Here is a 21255-nt window from a genome sequence, read left to right as displayed (position 1 = left end):
ATGAAGTACAACTTTGTTTCTTAAAAAGGAAATTTATCCTAAGAAATCAGCATCCAAATAGACAGAGCTTTCACTCAGTGTTTGTCATGGATGGTGCCTTTCGCGAGAGTGATCTGATTGGACTATAGACCACACCTGGGGTAGATCGATTGATATTTGTGGATTGAGTGATTCCAGAGCTACTTAAAGGGGGAAGTTATTCGAAGCTTCGAACCCACTCAGTGCCAGTCTTATCTGGATCATACATATCCAGGCCATACGTATCCATGGACTGCAAGCCCTGGAAGGGACCTTAGCACTGACTTAATCAAGCCAAGGGGTCAGAGAAGTGATGCAGGAGGCTCAGGCTGGCAGCAGAGGCCAGGTCAGACTGAAGTCCCCTGCACCCGGTGCCTCTGCCCACGGTCTGCTGCGTTCCCCCGGAAGCCTGTCCACCCTGAGCACTCGTGCCACATGGAGGCGTCGTCATACCCACAACTGAGGGCAGGGGCTGTGCATGCCTAAATTGCCTTGAGGGAAGGGATGCTGTGGCCTTTGATGGAGCAGCCGATAGTATGTTTTCCATGCCATAGTCGGCCAGGGAATTCTCCCCAGGACTCAAGACAGCCAAACAGAACCCACAAAATGTTGCCAAGAGCCAACCATGGTCTCTGCTCTGATGTGCCCCTGCCTGCAGGACAGCTTGTGCTCAGAGAAGCCTCTGTGCAGTGTAAGAAGCTCCTCCCCTCTGCAGAATGTCTGTGACCCCCACTTTACATAGAATGAAATGAGAAACAGATGTCCCAAGAGACTACCCAAGGCCTGTAGTCCATCAGGAGCAAGGCTGGACTCTGGATTCTCTGGCCAGGAGCTCAGGGTTCTTTCTCCACAGCACAGCCGGTCAAGCACAAAGTCAGTGCCGGTCCCTATGTCATGAGAAGACAAAAGACATGCACACTGTTTGGAAGGCTGTGAGCACAGTATGTGTTTGGTGCTGATTTTAATGTAGTCACTTGGAAAGGGCATTTCAGGTAGAGGGGACCCATGGAGCATGTGGGACACTGAAGGCAGCTGGGATTTCCAGAATCTGACTTGGGAGTTAAGCCCTGGAGGAGTGAGCTGCAGGCTGGAGCCAGCTTACCACAGGCCAGGGTTCTGGAGAGTTTGCATTTTTATCTTCTAGTGGGAAGTGAGAGGGCCAGGAGGACTCCTTTTCTTCTCCTTCTTCTTTTTTGAGATGGGATCTTGCTATGTTGCTGGGGCTGCCCCCAAACTTAGGCTCAAGAGATCTTTCTGCCCAAGCCTCCCAAGCAGCTGGGACTGCAGGCACACACCTCCAGCAGCTGGAGCTTGGCTGAGATCCACACTGGACGGGGGAGGCCACAGCAGCTGGCCCAAGGACACACTGGGCAGTAGAGCCCAGGACATGGCGCACCCTAGGGGATCCTGCCTGGGGCCCCCTATCCAACACTAGAGTGATGCTGCTGCAGGTCCTGGCCACAGTGGACACAGGCTTCAGGAGCTTAATGGGACAGGCCAGGGTGTCAGTGTCCTCTAAAAGGCCCACACTTCACTGTGGGCCACCTTCTCTCTGAGTCCCATCGGAGTGCTTTTGAGTCTGTTGGTTTTGATCTGGATCACAGATGTGCTGTTTTGAAACGCCTCGGAACACAGAGCTGGGCTTCCTGCTTCCTTCTCGAGGCCTGTTTCATGTTCTTGCGATGGCTCCAGAGTGCTTCTGCTGTTGAAAGGTTGCACTAGTTCACTGCTACAACTCAGCAGGGGGCTGCTGGAAGGCAGTGCATGTGGTGAAGCCGGGGAGCCAAGGCGGGAGGCCTCCCTTGCAGAGCACGTTTTCAGTAGGATGGCGGCAGGTTGGACTTCACTATGTTGACGACAGCTGTTCAGACAGTTGGGTACTTTGCAAGGAAACTACCAAGTTGTGAAGATATGAAAAGTCTTGACTATATCGGCACGTTCCAATGGTTCAGTGTGATAAGGAGGCACATGTGGCTACTTTTGTGTTGGGACAGAGACTAGGAGGACATTGTACTACTTTGAGTTTCAGTTGTGAAAAGCAGAGACTGATGTTGGTCACCAAAAGGGGGAGTCATCCCAGGCAACACCGGCATATGGTGGAGAAGAGGCAGCTTAGGGGCTCTGCGGCCCAGGAGAGGCGCCTGGTGCAGCCCTTGGCTGGAAGATCTCTCCAAGAAGAGCTGTCCCCAGGCCAGGCTTCAATAGTCACTGCTCACAGCAGAAACGACTGAATCCGAGACAACCGGATTATGAGTGGGTGTTTTCTTCAATCCACTTGTGGGTCCATCATCCCCAGGGGAATCAAGCCTCAGAATGAAACATGGTCTTCTCCTTTCCCCATATTCACTGGCTGTTTGTTTTGCTTTTTATTCAGAAATCAAACGTCAAAGGCAGAGTGCAGAGGCGCACGCCTGTAATCCCAGAGGCCTGGGAGGCTGAGGCAGGAGGATCACAAGTTCAAATCCAGCCTCAGCAACTTAGCAAGCCCCTAAGCATCTTAGTGAGCCACTAAGCAACTTAAGGAGACACTGTCTCAAAATAAAAAATAAAAAGGGCTGGGGATGTGACTCAGTGGTTAAGCCCTCCTGGGTTTAGTTCCTAGTACCAAAAAATAAAATAAAATAAAATAAAAAATATTGAAGGACAAGAGCAGGAGAGTCTTTGATAAAGGTGTCAGAGGCCGTGTCAGGGAGGCCTGGTTCAGTGACTCCCAGGCAGCAGGAAGGCTGCAGCTCTGCTGCCTGGGTTTATCTTCAGAGTTGCTGAACACCTGGACTCCTGCACGTCATTCGTAATCCCTGGTAACTAGGAGAATGTGTCCTTTCAAGAGATCTGATCATTTCTAGAGCCTTGGGGTGTGAACAGACCTGGCCTCTGGCCAGGAGTCACCAGGTAGGCTGTGCTCGGGCCAGTGGAGCTTGTGCTCAGGATCTGCTCTGAGAAAAGGCCCTGGGCAGAAATCTGGAAAGTCCATTCCAAACAACTCATGAAGGAGAGTCGTGATTACTCTCATCGACTAGGTTTGCTTTAACAGTTACCTTATGGTTTAGTCGGTTTTCTCACTGCTATGACGAAATGACGCGGCCAGCACAACTGCAGAGAAGGAAAGGTTTCTACAGGGGTTCGGGGTTTCAGAGGTCTCCGTGCATTCACGGCCAGCTCTGCCTGGGGAAGAGTGTAGGCGGGGAGAAGCAGCTCACATGGTGATCAGAAAGCAGAAAGTCTCCACTCCAGATACATAACATATGCCCCAAAGCCACGCCCCATCCCCACCTCCTCCACCACACCCCACCATTTCACTTCATCCCATCAGGGGATGATTCACTGGTTAAGACTCTCCAACCCAGTCAGTTCTCCTCTGAACCTTCTTGCCCTGTCTCAAGCGTGAGCTTTCGGGGGACACCTCACATCCACAGCATAACACCATCACCTGAGCACACTCCAGGGCTCCCCTCCCCTTCCTGGGAGCTCTGAGCCCAGCCCAACGCGCACCGAGCTCCTTATGCAACGCGGCGGCAAGGCCATTCCAAGTCACCAATGTAATGGAGGCCAGCTCATGGGAGCAGAGCTGTGAAGGACAGCAGCCTCCCATGGGGCAGGCAACAGGTGCAAGCTCTAGGATAGTGGTTTCAAGTTGAATTAAAATATATTCTTCTTGGGGGCTGGGGATGTGGCTCAAGCGGTAGCGTGCTCGCCTGGCATGCGTGCGGCCTGGGTTCGATCCTCAGCACCACATACAAACAAAGATGTTGTGTCCACCAAAAAATAAAAATAAATAAATAAATATTAAAAAAAATATATATATATATTCTTCTTAAAGATTGTTCTTCTGAGTCAAAAAACTGTGGTTTTGGAATTTCAGCTGGTGTTTCCATTGGCTCCGATTGGCACTCAGCTGTAGTACGTTCTCGTGGCTCTATAGTAGGACATCCTCTTCCTGATTCTGCCCCTCGGCCTCTCTCTTTCCCTGCCTAGAGGTAGGCAGTTTTTCATTTTCTTGTGAATCTTCCCAGATACGTCATTTAAAAAACAAGCAAATATGTACATAAATCTGTTTTGTTGTTGTTGTTTAGTTTTTGGTTTTTGATACTGAACTCAGGGGCACTCAACCACTGAGCCACATCCCCAGCCCTTTTTTGCATTTTATTTAGAGACAGGGTCTCACTGAGTTGCTTAGTGCCTTGCTTTTGCTGAGGCTGGCTCAGCACCTGTGATCCTCCTGCCTCAGCCTTTGGAGCCGCTGGGATTACAGGCCTGTGCCACCACGCCTGGCTCATAAATCTGTTTTTACAACAGATTGTAGTCTATTACAGATCTGCACCTTGATCTTTCCTGTTGATATATTTTAGAGATTATCCATAACAGTCCATAGTACAATTGTCCCTCAGTATCTGCAGGGAATTTGTTCCAGGACCTCCCTCAGGTATTAAATGCCAGGATGCTCAAGTCCTGGAAGGAAATGGGGTAGTAAAGGGAGCGCATATAACATGCACATGTTCTCCCATGTAGCTCCAATCATCTCTAGATTACTCACACCTCTAAGACAGTGTAAATGGCATATAAGTAGTCATTATACTACATTGTTTAGGGAATAATGACAAAAAGAAAGTCTTCACAATATTCAATACAGTACGATGCAATTTTAAAATATTTTTTTTAATTTGTTTTAGTTGTTGATAGACCTTTATTTATTTATATATAGTGCTGAGAAGCGAACCCAATGCTTCCCACATGCCAGGCAAGTATGCTACCACTGAGCCACAGCCCCAGCACTTAAAAAATATTTTGATTTGCAGTTGGTTGAATCTTCAGATGCAAAATCCATGATGCAGGAGCTGCGTGTGCCCTGTAGAAGAACACCCCAGGTCTGACCAGCTCCCAGCTGGGCATCTGGCCCCTGGTTGTGGTGAACAATGCTGCAGCAGATCCCTTGTACATCCGCCACTTCTCAAGTGTGGCCGCCAGCAAGGCAAAGTCACTCTGCCACAACCCCAGTTGTGAATGGAGTCCTTTAAAAAGGCTCTGTATGCAGATGCAGTGGCACACTCCTGTACCCAGGACTCAGGCTGAGGCAGGAGGATCACAAGTTTAAGGCCAACTTAGTGAGGCCCTGTCTCCAAATAAAATGAAAGGACTGTGGGTGCAGCTCAGTGGTAGAAGCAACCCTGGGTTCAGCCTCCACCATCAAAACTAACAAACAACAACAGGAACAAAAACCATTTGGCATATATGAATGCTGCGGAGGATTTGGCTTGTAGGAGTGCAGACTCGTGACTCAGTTTAAACCGAGCTGAGAAACGGAGTCAGAGTTGACTTCATCTGCGTTGGACTTGGTCTTCCCAAGTGCCCCTGTGGTCCCAGGGCTTCCAACAGATCCCCCTCTACCATGAGCTTGTCAGCTGCCTGAGAACACAGCCAGCGCAGAACGAGGGCCTGTGAAAGTGACTGTCAGACACTTAACGTTCTCAGATTGCCAAGCTGCTAGATAGAAATGATATTTTGCAAACTGTTCTTAAAAACTGTGCAAGAACTAGGTTTACGACTTTGCAAATTAAAAAAATGGAACATTATTATTTTAAACAAATATATGTTTGATAGTCTTTTCTGCAAACAAAAATGGCCTTCAAGGATGCCAAGTACCTTCACAGCAACCACCGCATGGTCTCGCCCGGGTGGTTAAGGCAGCCCCTTGGTCTCCCCAGGGCCCCGGGGACAAGCAGTCTGCAGGTGCCCAGGCCACAGCATGAGGTATGTGGGCAGCACCTGCAGGAGGCGCGTTGCACCTGGGCACCTGACAGAGGTGCCGTGACCACAGAGGCTGGCTATTCCTGGGCAGGACCTCTGTGGTTCGATGCTGCTGAGGGGCCCCGGGTCACGGAGAGCTGAGCCCTGCGAGCTGGTCAGTGAGGTGGGGGCCACTGTGGAGGGAGAGGCATCCATGCTGAGGACACAGCAGGCCAGCAGGAGTGCAGCTGGATGGTCAGCCAGAGCCCTCAGGTGGACATGCAGGACAGGAAGAACACAGACCACAGGAGCTCAGAGGCCTGGGAAGAGGGGGGTGTTGGGACTTCTCTGAGGGCAACAAGAAGCCACTGTTTTAAGTGGGTGAAAAGATCTGCCATCATCTGCCCATCCATGAGAGCTTGTGCTTCCAGTTGAGACTCTGAGGGTACCAGGGTGTGCTCAGGGTGGGTAGCAAAAGGGGCAGGTCCTGAGTTAGTCCATCTGGTTGCTGTAACTAAACAGCAGAGACTGGGCATTTTGAGAAGGCATTTAGTGGGCTTCTGATTCTGGTCGCTGGAGGGTCCAAGCTTCAGGGTGTGGTGTCCTGGAGACAGAACCCGGGCCCCATCACCACACAGGGAGAAACAGAAGGGGAGCTGGCTGTGTGCAGAGAGGACAGAGGCATGGGCTGTCCACCCTAACAACCTGCTCTCAAAGTATTAACCCAGCCAGAGAGCAGGAGTGCCTGAGCTTCCTATTAATCCACCACTGGGGTGTCTCCTAGGACAGGGTCTCCAGGATGCCTAAAGGGAGGTGCATCTTGACTCAGGTCCTGTGGGTCCTAGACAACATCACAGAAAGAAACTTAAGGATGGACAAAGCAAGGCACAGACTGATACTCATTATGTACTTATTTTTGTGGCAATGGGGACGGAGCCCAAGGTGCTCTACCTTGCAGCCACACCCCAGCTTTTTTATTTTGAGACAGTCTGGCCTCAAACTTGCCATCCTCCTGCCTCAGCCTCCAGAGTTGCTAGGATGTGTGCCACGGAGCCTGGCATAGATGGAGCACACTCTTGACAGGCCCAGTGTGGTGCTGGAGAGGATGCGGTGGCTTCACTGAACAAGGCATTTGTACGTGTGAGACCTGTAGAACACACTCGCTCTCACAGGGCACTTCTACTCCTCCTGTGCGCTGGCCGCTTGCGTGTGAGTCATCGCCTATAGGGGTCCTTTTCTTCTTTGCTTTTGGTGAAATATCTCTACTACTGTCTCAGATGCCCAGGTTTCATTGTTTTGCTTGGGAATTTAAGGAGTACTGCATTTGTGTCACCAACTTGCAGCATGTGACAGGGATAAAGTCAGCACATCCTCAAAATATCAATTACAAAACAATCTGCTCATTGAGCAAAAGCATTCTCAGATCTGATTTTCTTAAGGCCAGGTCAGGATACGGGTTATTTATGGACCCAAGGATAAGTTCTGATGATTGATTTCATAGTGTCACCTATGACCAGAGTGTGCGGAGAGTTTCAAATCATGTGCAAGTGGAAGGCTCCTGTTGTCTTCCTTGTGTTCCTTCTCCCTGTGCTGAAGCCTTTCATCCTGCGGCACCTCAACATGGCCACATGGGGATCATGCTACCAGCACAAGCAGCTTTGGGGACACAGGCAATCCAAGTGCCAATCACAGATGTTCTGCCCCTCAGTCTAGGGACACAGGTGATGGATGAGGAGCAGCGAGACCTCAGAGCTTTGTGCTGCAGAGAAAGATGACAGGGTTGTGGGAGCAGGTGGGAAGAGCCCTGAGATCAGAGAAGGCCTCTCTGCCAGGTGTTGCAAGAGCTGAGACTGGAATTGGGACAGGAGCCCCAATCTGCAGGACAAGCTGGCCCAGCAGAGCGGGATGGGTGTGGCAGCAGGTCCTGCTCATTATTTTCTTTAAATCAAACACATCTGATGCTGAGCCCTGTCCCCTCCAGTGTCAGCCAGGAAAAAGCCTCTATCACCCATCTTGGGATCATAAAGTCCTGGCGCCAGGTCTGAAGGGCCTTGGACAATGAGGGCAGGGCTGCTGCTGGTATTCCTAAGTAGAAACCTCCAGAAAGAGGCAGGTTCAGCCCAGACATGGCCTCCCTGTGAGCTCAGGCAGTGCCAGGCTCTGGCCTAGTACACCGATCGCCCGGGGCCTTGGGCATGCTGAGGTTTGGCATGGAGACCCGACATCTTCCGGCTTCTGGACAACACCCGCCATTGCTGACGTCCTGCCAGGTAACACCAGCTCTCTGAGGCAGAGGAGCTCAAAGGCCTGGTGACTTGCTGGGAGCTGGGGTGGTGGCGGTCATGACCTGCACATGGCCGGGTGGAAAGACCATGCTGGCCACAGCATGGCGCCGCCAGAGGGAGGGCACATGGCACCTTCACCAAATTACCATGCTTTGGTAGTGGCTGCGTCTGTCAGTGGCTCCCTGGAGTCAGCAGCAGAATTCTTTACCCTGACCGTGGGACCGCGCTTTCCAGTCCTCTCCGAGTTGCACAGGCTCCTGGGGCCTCCCAGCACTGCTGGGAGAAACAGGAATCTTTTTTTTTCTATCTGAACTTTGGGGTGGTTGCTAACTCCACGGGTCAAACCCTGACTTTAAAATAAAAGGAGTGGTGGTGTAGACCACCATCCCCGATACCCAGGGCTGAGGGGGGAGGGGGGCTTGAGCTCAGGAGTTTGAGGACAGCCTGGACAACATAGCAAGACCCCATCTAAAAACACAACAAACTGCCGGGCTCAGTGGCACATGCCCATAAGATCAGCAACTCAAGAGGCTGAGGCATGAGGATCCCAAGTTCAAAGTCAGCCTCGGCAACTTAGCAAGACCTATTTCAAAATAAAATAAACAGGGCTGAGCTGTGTCTCAGTGGTTGAGTGCCCTGGGTTCCATCATCGTCTGTGCTGGGCTGAAATGTGAAGTGGCTCGTTTTGTCACCCCAGTGCAGCTGTGGCTCCCCTCTACCAGCAGTGCTGCTGTAGGGACTGCCATAATGACAGTCATCCTCCTCTGTGCCTGTAACCTCGATCATGGGATCATGAGGCCCGCAGACTCAAAGAATGGTGAAGTGCTTATCTTAAGGGTCCCCAGGAAGGAACGAAGCATAGGAAGAGGCAGAGGGTGACTTCAAAGGTCCCTGGTCCCAGCCAGCTCTGTAGAGCCCTCCAGAGGGAAGAGGATCTGCTTCACTGACCCTCAGACATTAACCTCACCAGACAGAAGCACCTGACTTCTTTTGGCTGAAATAAACAGAGAACATGCCTCACATTCAAGTTTTTATTAAAATACTTTTTTGTTTATAGGGACAACCAAAGAAAAGATACCTATTTTACATGTTGTATATCATCTAGAACACAGTAAACCCACTCTTAGGAGTGCAGCATAGACCTGGAAAACTTCAAAGTGGCTTTCTCAAAACTAACTTTGAAAACGTGGCTGAGTTCCCTCGCTCTCCACCGAATTCTCGGTTTCTCTCCTACATTCGATGCTGCCTGACACCTGTTTTGTGTTCTGGCGCTGCTACATGGTGGCCTCCCTTTAAGAGCAGCCTTGTGAACAGATGTGAGATTTTATTTGAACTGTCAACTGATTTGGGGCAACCACTGTGAACTAAGTCACGATAGTCACAACATCACAGGAGGGAGGGCAGAGCTGGTTAGCACACACCCCACCATAGGACAGGCGGCTGATGCATACCTCTCACAGGGCCCCCCGGCTTAGATATGGCTATAACACAGGTGACCACTCAATTTTTGATTAAAATAAAAAGAGTTTCTTCTGAGCATCACCATGGGCGTGAACGTTCTGAGTGGTAGAAAGGGCCTGTGTTTTGCAAGGCTGCTGGCCTCTCCAGTACTATGCTTTCACTCTGGAAAAACATTCACATGCAGAACCTAGAGGCCACCAGAGAACTGGAAGTGGGACCCTAAGGTTTTCTCCATCCCTTGGCAAACCAGGAGAGAGAAGCAGGTGAGCACAATGGACCACTCCATTGGGGATCCCTTGCAGTGAGAATGGGGTTCCGAGAAACGTAAAGGTGAAAAAAGTACAGCATTTTACAACTTCATAATGAAAGCTAAAAAATGGTGATCAATGCACTTCAACATGTTTGTCACTGTTAAGAAAATATCCACTGTGTTCCCAACCAATCCAGAAGCATTCCTCCACTCGTAGGCATAAAGCCACCTGGAAAGCAGGGAAGCTGAAATGAGGCAGCGGACTCCTTCCCTGGCCTCGGCCTCGAAGGTGCTGGTGAGGAGGGGTTAAGGAAGGGTGCCAGGAGCCTCCAGGCACAGGGAAGCCGGGGCTCCCATGCTCTCCCTGTGATGTCCCAAGAGCCATAAAGCTCAGCTTCCTAAGAGGCCGAAATACCTAAGTCCCTGTGACCTTCGTTAGTGACCTCAGAGAAGAAATGTGATCCAGCTGTGAACTTTATTGTAATCACAATGTTACAAATGAACCCATAACTACTGTTCAGATAATGAATAATACAAACTACCCAACAGCATTATCTATGTGCGTACACTAAAATATGAAGTCATACAAAGAGGTATTCCTAAAAAGTTACTTGTAATTCAAATATTCACTAGAGAAATTAGAAAGTTTGTAAAATCAAGAGTTTGTATAATAAAAATATTTATGTTTTAGATTCATACTTGAAGTTTGGGATTCTATGAAGGACAGAGTATTTAAGCTTATCTCTATTGAGACATTATATAAAAAGCTGACTAAATAATCCTGCAGTGTATTTGGAGTGTACAGAATCTTGAACAGATATTCTTAAAAATATTTCAGAATTTCAACCTCCCACGATCTGATGCCTATTTAATAAGAGCAAGAGATCCAGACACAACCGCCCCCATGGGCATGGCCTCGTGTCATGTGGCTGTCCTCAGCACCCTCCCAGCACTTCCAGCCCGCCCTGTTGGTATCTTGAATTCTCTTCTGATTCTGTGTGGGCTGGGGAACCGGCTCTGTCTCCACAGGGCTGAGGCTCATTGTCACCTCCACGTGGCCTGGCTACCAGCCACCCACCTGCCCAGAGGACAGAATGCTTTTCTGCAGGCTAGGTGGAGTTGGCTCGGCAGTCCTGCTGCGCCCAGTGCTCCTCGCTGGCACCTAAGACGCCAGTTACTTGCCCTGGCGGAGTGCGCCACACAGTCTCACGGTGCACCCTGAGCACTCCGGGTGGGCAGACAAGAGATCTGCCCTAGAGCATTGTCCCTGGGGGGGGGGCAGGGCTTCTAGCGCATCAGGGCTCTCAAATGTAAAATGTAGCGGGCACCTGCTTTCTAGAACCAATGCGGACGCTTACTAAGGTGATTTTCATGGTTTTCAGAGATGTCTTTAAACATCCCCTCTGTTCATAAAGCAGAGAGACATAAGGCACAGTGAAGAGTGGCACACAGCTATGGAAACAGGTAGGTCCCAGGAGTTGCAGGCACTGAGGGAGCCCTAACTCACTTGAGTGGGTTCTGCAAACACTGAAAAGTGCTTGGAACATGAGAAGGGAGCGGTACCAGGCTTTGTGTTGGGCACAAAGGCTTTGGAGGCTTCTCCTACACCAGTGCTGTGCATGTATAACAAGGGAGAGGTGTGCGGCCAGGGGCGCGGAGAGGAGGGAGTGGTAGTACGCATGTGTCTAACCCACCCCGGCAGCCAGCACCCTCACATGGCACCTCCTTCCCAGCCCTTGCACCTTTGGAACTTGCTGGTATTCTGATCCAACCAGTGGACTCACTGAGTCATGCTCACACCTTTCTTGTGATTGTGAGTGCTTGGGTTCCTGTTTCTTTTCCTTCTTTAGAACATGCAGTTCATACATTTGACAGTCTTACTGCCGTAGTCAATGCACTCGGGGCCGATGCACTCGCAGCAGGCATTGTGGAACCAGCGGTATTTGGATGCGCCCATGGACTCGCAGGATATCTTACACTGATGTATGGACATGCAGTCGTCAAAGTACACCACTGTGCACATGTGCTCTGGAAAACAGAATTAAGATTTCAGAGCTGGAGGGTGTTAAAACACGAAGTGCTTTCTATGGAGTTGAATACAATTGACAGTTAATTGTCTCTGTTCCCTTACTGCTGATATGCACAGGACATAAATGAGGTACAGGAGAAAAGGTCTTTGTCTGTCAATCATGCTGAGAATCCTTCCACCACAGATGCAGAAAGCAAAGGGCATCCTTAGTCTCTCCCATCACACTTCAGACTTTGATCTGAAGTTAGATTACTAGGCTTAAAAACTATTTGCTGCAAGATGCAGTGGTGCATGCCTGTAATCCCAGCGTTATCAGGAGGCTGAGGCAGGAGTATCACAAGTTTGAGGCTAGATGGGGCAAATTATGAGACCCCGTCTCAAAATAAAAAAGCAAGAGGGCTGGGATCTGGCTCAGTGGTACAGTGCTTGTCTGGCAAGCATGAAGTCCTGGGTTCAGTACCACACCAAAGCTCTTTTAAGTTCGTCACTTCTGATAAGATTTCCTACAGAGAGAATTCTTCAGTCAAAAGTTTGAAAACCCCACTATTCTATTCTAAGATGATGTTGAGGATGTAAGTAAAGAACACTTTAGGTGCTTTAGACACGGTGAGTGGCCAGCAGGCCGGCATCCTGCCTGGCGTCTGACTCTCCACAGGACACTGACTCTGGTTCAAGTTTCCCTGGTGATTAAGCCCATATAACTCCTCATCTGGGAGAAAAGGGCCCAGGAGATCCATAGTGGATAATGGGCACCAGGATGAAGAGCATATGATCTAAGGCTGGGCCATTTTTATAGAGCCATTTACACAACTGATACTTTGCCAGGGCTCGAGCGGTGAGGGAGGTTTCACAGAGGAACTGGACGTCTTTAGTGTAAGGGTGAAAAGCGAAGCTCACAGGCAGCCAAGAGGACAGCCAAGAGGGGGTGGGTGTGCTGTGTGGGGACGGCACTGCCAAGGACATGAGAGGGGCCTGGGGGGCAGCACGGCACAGAGGGGCGGTGCAGGCACGCAGGCCTCCAGTGACTGGTCCCACTAAGTTCCCCTGGTCGGTAAGCTCTCACGAACACACCAACGGACGGCCACTGGGGACCCCGAGTAATCAGAGGACCTGAGGGACAAAGCAGCCAAGGCGGCCCTATACGCTAAGGAGAGAACGCAGCCACAGGGGCGGGAGCTCCAAGGACACCGCAGGACTAGCTCCCCTCCATCCCCAGAACCTGAGCAGTCTCTGAGAGAAATCTGTGCGTTCCTATTTTATAGCTCTGATCGTCCACATTTAGAGAGTGGGAAAAATGGCAGCAAAACGTCTTATCATATTCCACATATTCCTGATGTTTTCCAAAACTCAGAATTTGTTGCATAAAGTATTTTAACCTAAGAGAAAATAAGAATCTTTATTAAATATTTAAGAAATATTAAAATTAACATTTTTTTTGAAATCTATCCTCTAACAAAAGCTTTTGCTATCCATGTCCTAAGTCCTTTCTACTTTATACAGGTCGGGGTTGTGATGGAGGACACGCAGGGAGGGGGGAACCCAAGTCATGCCCTTGCGTCCTGGACACAGCAGCGCCATCACGGTGGCAGAGCCATGCGGTGCCTGGAACTAGAACACGTCAGGGCTTGATAAAACCTAGAGCCCCTCCCACCCATCTTTAGTGTGCTCCTCGGGTTGGCACAGGGCATTCTCATCTTGCTCCCGTGGGACCAGGAGGGCCCACTGGCTGGGTCAGCGTGGACCAGGGGACAAGGCGCCACAATACTGCTTGTGACAGAGAGGTCTAGTTGTGGTGCCACCACTACCACAGCTGAAACCTCAGCTTTGGGGACATGGGGACAAGCAACGCCCTGCTCAGTGAGGTGTGATGCAAAGGGATACCAGTGTGACTGTCTGCCACGCGGAGCTCTGCAGCTATGCGGATGGCTTCTGTCTAGGTTACCAGAGTCTAGAATTTACTCAGGACCACCCACACAGATTCAAAACCACAGGGTGCTCCAGAGGATGACCTGAATGCAGGTGTCACTGGACCAGGGACAGACCAGAGGGTGGAAGGGAAGTCCAAGGGCAGTTACCTTTGTCACTGGAGTAAGGCGCGTGCACATTGTTGCTGGGAACAGACACGTTCTGCTGGTGTGGCTGATTCACCGTCTCAAGAAAGGAGACAAGGTTCTCGTGGTGCGAGAGCTCCTCCGCCACAGGGAAGGAGACGATGTTCCAGTTCAACTGGGTGTCCCCCTCAGTGAGCGCCCGGAAGAGTGAGGGGATGGGCTCGTGAAGGTCCTCCACTGTGCTCTTAGAGGTGGGTGGTGTGTCGCTGTAATTCCGAGGGTTGCACATGCCTGGGGAGAGAGGGGCCTTTACTTTCCTCACTGAGCAGCTCCAGGGAGGGTGCTGGTGGCTGCTCTTCAGGGGGCGCTCAGGGGTTCAAGCAGCAGCTTCTGACCTGACTCTGGACACTCTCCCAGCTGTGTCTGCCAGAAGGGCCGAGCAGTGAGGCCACCACGCCACCGAGGCCCCGCTCTTGTGGAGCTACCTCCTCCAGCCCATGAACCAGGGCTCCTGGAGAGGGCGACTCCAGGGCCCAGCGGCAAAGCACAGCAGGAGACAGGAACATGTTTTGGGGACAAAGGAAGGAAGTGCTCAGTGAGTAAGAGGGCCCGCAAAAGAGCCAGGGAGGCAATCGGAGGGGGTCCCATGGACTAAAGTGGGGTCTGAACCCAGGGTGCTCTGAGCTACACCCCAGCCCTTTTTATTTTTTGAGACAGGGCTTTGCTAAGTTGCCAAGGCTGGCCTCAAACTTTGAATCCTCCTTCTTCCTGTCTCAACCTCCTCAGTGCTGGGATGACTGGTTAAGTCGACAATTTGAGCAATGAAAGAATGGTAACAATGGGTCAACCCCAGGAGTGCACATGTGTAACTAAATAACTGAACCAGTGCAGCCTAAGCAGACACTTCTGTGCCAACTAACAGACTAACAGATGCTGGTAGAATGAAGGGAACAACACCACCGTGGACCACCTCAGAGTACCACAGACCACTGCGGGCATGTGCACTCTGAAGGGAGAAGCCAGGCGGTGCCCAGGCTGGGGCGGGAGTAATGGCACATACCAATGGAGACTGTAAAACTCTCCCATGTGCCAACCTGCTGCGGAGGGGTCAATGGTGGTCAGGAGATGGAGGTGACATCACAGTAGTGGGGCAAGTGGATGCTGTGGCACCTGATGCAGGCAGTGACACAGTGACAGGCTGCCTGGGAGGTAAAGCTGAAGCATGGCCACAGGCCAGCATCGGGAGGGCAGAGGTGAAGGACCAGCCTACAGCGGTAAGGTCTGCACTGCCAGGCAAGGACAAGGGGTGTTCCAGATGGAGTGACTGTGGGGTCTGACAACAAAGCACACCACGTATTCCTGAAAGGACCTTGCACCAGACAGGAACAGAGACACTGCAGGACGGGGCCGAGACTGGATGGGCTCTGTGGACTGGGTGGCAATGCTGCCTGATTTGGAGGGTGTGGGGAGTCTTAGAGAGTGTCCGTGTTGCTGCAGGGTTTAGTGGTGACGGGACCTCAAGTGTGAACTGCTTTTTCAAGATCCAAAAACAGATGACAGTGTGTGTGAGTGTGAAAGTGTGTGTGTGAGTGTGAGAGTGTGTGTGTGTGTGTGAGAGAGAGAGAGAGAGAGAGAGAGGGAAGGCAGATACTGAGCAAAGAGCCAATATGAACATAAAATGTCAACACCCGAGAATCCAGAGAGGAGAACATGGGAGTCTTTGGACCCTTCTGGAAAATTTCTCTATGCCTGAAATTATTTCAGAATGAATAGTTTTAAAAAATAATTTAAAAACAAGAACATGGACGGAGGGAACTGCAGACAGGGATGACAAACCTCCTCCCAGGGCCGTGCTGGGAAGGCGAGGCTGGGGGAGCTCAGCCAGCCCCAGCCTGTGGGGCAGGCACTGCTCCTCGTGGTGGGCTGCCTGGTGTAGGGGGGGTGCTGCCCACGAGCCCGTCCTGCAGGGACTTCATGAACAAGGACAGTGCGTGCCCCACCATTGCAATTCAGGGTAGGTGATTTAGTAGCAAAAATAACTGGAACAGAGTGCTCTGGGTTTCCTTCAGCTTTGAAAAGCTAAATTTTTCTTTCTTTTTCTTTTTAAGCATCCATTAGATGTAATATTTCACTGCCATTGCCATTTCTAATAACTCCTTTTGCAAATGATCTTCAGCACTGGAAAGCAAACCTTCTGGGCATTATGAATGTGTGTCTGTCTTCTCTTCAATGAGGGTCATTTCCAGAGATAGCACAGGAGACTCAGCATGTGACCCTGACCTCACTTCCTGCCATGAGCCTTCCAATTCTGCACTCTTTCAAGACTGTAACTGAGGGCTGGGGATGTGGCTCAGGCGGTAGCACGCTCACCTGGCAAGCGTGCGGCCCGGGTTTGATCCTCAGCACCACATACAAACAAAGATGTTGTGTCCGCCGAAATATAAAAGAATAAATATTAAAAAAAAAAAAAGACTGTAACTGATCCTCCAGATGTGTTGTCCTGCCCAGGAAAAGGAAACCTTTGAAACTTCTGGAGCTCCTTAATTGCCCCTCTTCATTGCAAACAAGGGGTCAACTTCGGGTTGGGGTTACCAGCTTCTGTGTATAAGTTCACTCGGAAGGGCTCTGCAAAAGCACCTGCTTGAGCATCCTGGGGTCTGGTCTGTCCTTAGAAGCTCTTCTCCAAGCAGAGGCTGCCTTGGAGCTCAATTTTCTCTTCCTGATCATTTCTCTGAGATTTTGTTACTGGTTTGTATTCTTTCACTACATAGAAATTTAAATACTAACTATAAATGCAACTGTTAAACTGGTTTTGCAAATAACAGTCATAACTGGTCATAATTGAGAGGCAAAGATTTCAAATCCATAAGTTAACAGAATTTAGACACTACTCCCAAATTCACCCCATCACACTCTTCATCTGCAACTAGGAAATACAAAGAATTTCCCATGATAACAGAGCAACACTTAAGTCTGGCCTGTCATCACCAGATACCTGAAAACCAAGGATGTGATAAGAGGTGGTTTACCTGACAAACTGTATTTCATGGAGATGCTAAGACAAAAGGGGAAATGTTACTGCTCTCCTGGGTGCCTGGGCACACCAGAAGAGCCGGCAGCAAAAGGCCTCAGCCCACGCCATTCCATAGCCCTTTCATAGTTACCACCAGGATGACCCAAATAAAAATGGTCAAAGCAGCTGCAGAAGCACCTCGAGACATTATTAGTGAACGCTCTGGAGTAAAAGATGAAAGATGGAACTCATTGACCCTAGCCCCATCCCCTCCCATATCCCTCATAATGATGTCACCAGCATGGCAATTAGCTTCCTTGGTATCTTAAATACATGCAAATACCTAGCTCTACTCTATATCCCCTCCTGGCTCCAAGGCCAGGATGCCAGGCCCTTCCCACTCTCCCTCCCCGTTTCCAACTTGTGCTCTGACAGGCTTGATGGTTGCCTCCATGGAGGGTCTGCCCCTGCCTCCAAGTGGAACCTGCAAGCACTGGTCACCAGGCTCAGGCAGCATGCCAGGGCCCCTTATCCAAGGTCACGGCAAAGAACAGTGCCTTGGATGTCAAGACAAAGGGCTTTCCTTGAACTCTGTAAAATACTGAGAACCACACAGCACACCCATGCAGTCTTCTTGCCAAGGGGCATCAAACCTGAAGCTGATCAAGGGCTCACAGGTGGCTCTGAAGTACTAAGCACAGAAGGGGAGAGGACCCGTTAAAGGTGGTCGCTCCATAGGTCAACTGTACAGCATGGGGACAGGCATGGTGGCTCTGGATTAGAGATGCAATACAAGCCCCCATAGGGATCTGGACAAATCAGCTACAGAACGCATTCTGAGACATCTGGAGAACCTTAATCATGAAATGAACTTCAGGTCAAGCAATTATAATTTGCAATCCTCCTGCCTCAGTCTCCTGAGGAGCTAGAATTACTGGTGTGTGCCACTAGATCCTGCTATAATTTGCTTTAAAATATTTCAGCAAAGAAAAAAAATAGGTAGGGCAAGTGTGCATCTTCTCAATCACTCTGAGTCTGATATGGGTATGCGGAGTTCACTAGGCTGTTCTTTCTGCTCCTGTGTATACTTGAAGGTCTTTATCAGGAAAGATGGATGGCATATTTGATTCCTTTATGGAAAATATTTTCTTCTTGAGTGCCCTCCCCCCACAACCCTGGCATTTTAAGCTTAGAATTTTCTTTCTGTGGATCTCAGAATAAGGCTTCAGCCGATCTAGAAAGAGCCTCATGCTCTTCAACTACATGCTTAAAGCTGGGGAGCCCAGTTCCTTTTAGGAGGAGGCCTCCAGACCCTGCTGGTGCCTGGATGAGGCCCATGGTGTCTTCTAGGGGGAGGGAGAGGGACCTCCACAGCCCCTAGTGCTGGCGGGCTCTGGTCTCCAGGTCCTGCCCTGTCCCTAACTCCCTCAATTCGTGGTTCAAGCTGGTTCCTTCAGCCGCACCTGCCCCTTGCTCTTCTGCTGGATCCTCTATTACCCATTTAAGGACCAGGTGGGTGAGCAGGGAAGCTCCACCTGAGCTCCACCTGCATTTGTACTGAGACTCACACTTGGAGTCCACACCTGGCGGTGAGGAGAGGCTCCCCACTGACCATGACAGACATGGTGCAGGACAGCAAGAGCCCAGCGGCAGTGATGTCCACCTCTCCTCCTTGGTCTTCATTGGGTGCAATTATTAATTTCTTCTTTTAACATTTGCCACAGATTTGGATTTTTAACACACATTAAATATGGGCTGAACTTATAATTATTAATGTAGTTAGAGTCTGCGATTACATAATGCATTATTTCATGTTTTTCTAAAATGTATTTTAAGCCTATATGTGGTATTATGTGTAGAACAGACAAAATTAGCCTAAGGGGTTAAAAAGAACAATAGCACTAAAATGAGAATTAAGGATCAGAAGATCTAGAATAGGCAAATAAAGAAGACCAGAAGTTGAAACTGTGAGCCATCAGACTTGGCGAAGGTTGACAACCTGCTGCCCTGGTTAGTGGCTTCATGCCCCCAGCTCCTGGTCCAGCACTTCTCACATCTCCGCCTCCCCTGGGACTGGGACCGCAGGCCTGAGACACCTGGCTCTGCTGAGTGGCTCCTTTTTAAAAGGTCAGACCCAGATATTTTTGTTGCAAATTATCCTAAAAGGGCAGTCTAACGTCAGACCCAAAATTCAAAAAGGAGAATCTCAACTACGTGAAGACTTAACCATCCATGGTCTTGTTTCTGACTTTCTAGAGAAAATGATCTTGAAAAAGTAAACAGCCTAAGTACCAAAGAAAAATGAAGTCAGTGTTCTTTTTGCCTTATATACTAATAATGGACGGGGACTGCCTGTGCCATGTACAGCATGCTGCACAGAGGAGCAAAAGAGCTGGGACCAGGCTTCTGTTGGGGGAGGGGGAGAGACCTGACGCCTGGACAGACATAGAGACAGACAGGAAACCCAGCAATAAAGCAAAGTGCACCAGAGGAAGGCAGCACCTCCATCAGTAGGAGAAAGGTACTACTCAATAAATTCTACCAGGATTTCATCAATAATGTTTAAATATATGGTAATAGTTGTTTGAAAAAAACCGGATCCAAGCTCACGCATCAATCAGGATAAGCTGCAGTGGCACGCACATGTAATCACAGCCACTCTGCAGGCTGAGGCAGAAGGATTGCAAGTTGGAGGCCAGCCTCAGCAACTTAGGGAGATCCAGTCTCAAAATTTTAAAAAAGGGCTGGGGATGTGGCTGAGTGGTAGCACTCAGCCACATCCCCAGGGTTCAACCCTCAGGACAAAACAAATAAACAAACCAACCCCAGGATAAATGCACCAGAGAGCTGTGCACAACAAACATAAGCACACCGAGTACTACTGCGACGGGGACCACCACAGTGCCAAGTCTGAGGGAAAGAAACCTTAATGAGATCAGCTCCATGAAAACAAGACTTTCAGGATGAAAAATACTGAAGCACAACCAATACAAATGATTGAGGAAAAACACAGGCATTGGAGTTATATCCTATATATTTGTCAAAACTCCTAAATAATTAAGGAAAAAAAAACAGTAGAAAAGTGGATAATATATAAGAATAAACAATTCAAAAAATATACAGTCCTTGGGCTGGGGATGTGGCTCAAGCGGTAGCGCGCTCGCCTGGCATGCGTGCGGCCCGGGTTCGATCCTCAGCACCACATACCAACAAAGATGTTGTGTCCGCCGAGAACTAAAAAATAAATATTAAAAATTCTCTCTCTCTCTCTCTCTCTCTCTCTCTCTCTCTCTCTCTCTCTCTCTCTCTCTCTCTCCCCTCTCTCACTCTCTCTTTAAAAAAAAAATATACAGTCCTTAAACATATGAACAGACACTCTACCTCACTGGAAATAAGATAAATAAAAATTAAAGTCATACCATTTCTTCCTATCAGATTAACAAAAATCCAGAAGTTCATTAGCAATAGCAATGGGCATTCAGCAGTGTAATTTCTTTTTTTAAGGAAGGAAGTCTTTTTTTAATAACTGTATTTTTTAATTAATTTACTTTTTATGTGATCAAATCCAGTACCTCACATATGCTAGGCAAGCGCCCTACCCCCAAGCCCGAGCCCCAGCCCAGCAGTGTAATTTTGTGGCAATGCAGCAGGGATTGGGTAAGCTGCAGAGTTATAGGGCCCTGGTGAAAGTGCAGAGGATAGAGCCCTCAGGGAAGAGCATGTGGACACCAGCACAGCTGCACAGAAAACCTCTGCACATGGCCACTCGCTGCAGGGCTGTCCGAATGGGGAAAGACAGGAAGCAACCAAAGGCCCATGCATGGTGAGCGAGCACACGCCCCATGGCCAGCAGCATGGTTACAACTGCACACAACTAAGTCTGAAAAGAGAAGGCAAAGGGCACAACGGTGTGTGCAGGATGAGTGCTCTGATGACAAACGCAAATGCTTATGGAGTTTTAAGGGATCACAGGTCCAGTTTCTTCAGTGAGTTCAGGCTTGGCTACCATTGTTTCACTCTCCCAGTGACCTTACTTGAACAATAAATTATAGGGGAGGCAGGAAGCAGAGCAGAGGTGACAACGATGGACATGAGCCCCTATCTAACCAGTGCTGTGTGCGTTTGGCTTGGTTCTCTTGTACAGGTTTCATATCCTCAAAACATAAAGCTAGCTGGGCATGGTGGTACACACCTGTAATCCCAGTGACCAGAGAGGCTGAGGCAAGAGGATGACAAGCTCAAGGTCAGCCTCAGCAACTCAGACCCTGTTTCAAAATAAAAAATAAAAGAAAGGGCTTGCAAGGCTGGGGTTGTAGCTCAGTGGTAGAGCGCTTGCTTTGCATGTGTGAGGCCCTGGGTTCGATCCTCAGCACCACATAAAAATAAATAAAATAAAGGTATAAAAAAAATTTAAAAAATATTTT

At 49.5% G+C, this 21255-nt stretch overlaps 1 protein-coding gene across 3 annotated transcripts in view; it reads right to left on the bottom strand.

Annotated features, from left to right (window-relative positions):
- Window positions 1-9049: 9049 nt before the first annotated feature.
- Window positions 9050-21255, bottom strand: part of TWSG1 (twisted gastrulation BMP signaling modulator 1) — a 37160-nt gene continuing 24954 nt past the window's right edge. For all 3 annotated transcript variants that reach the window (XM_081262574.1, XM_081262575.1, XM_081262573.1), the window contains exons 4-5: window positions 13843-14109; window positions 9050-11766 (exon numbers count right to left, since the gene is read on the bottom strand). In XM_081262574.1, the coding sequence (XP_081118700.1) occupies window positions 11585-11766; window positions 13843-14109 (449 nt within the window). In that variant the 3' untranslated portion in view covers window positions 9050-11584. The remainder of the gene's footprint in view (window positions 11767-13842; window positions 14110-21255) is intronic.

Source organism: Spermophilus citellus (assembly GCF_964194105.1).
Source record: "Spermophilus citellus genome assembly, chromosome: 12".
Classification (NCBI taxonomy): Eukaryota; Metazoa; Chordata; class Mammalia; order Rodentia; family Sciuridae; genus Spermophilus; species Spermophilus citellus.
The sequence above is the reverse complement of the archived record's forward strand: the minus strand, read 5'-3'. Positions and strand labels throughout refer to the sequence as shown.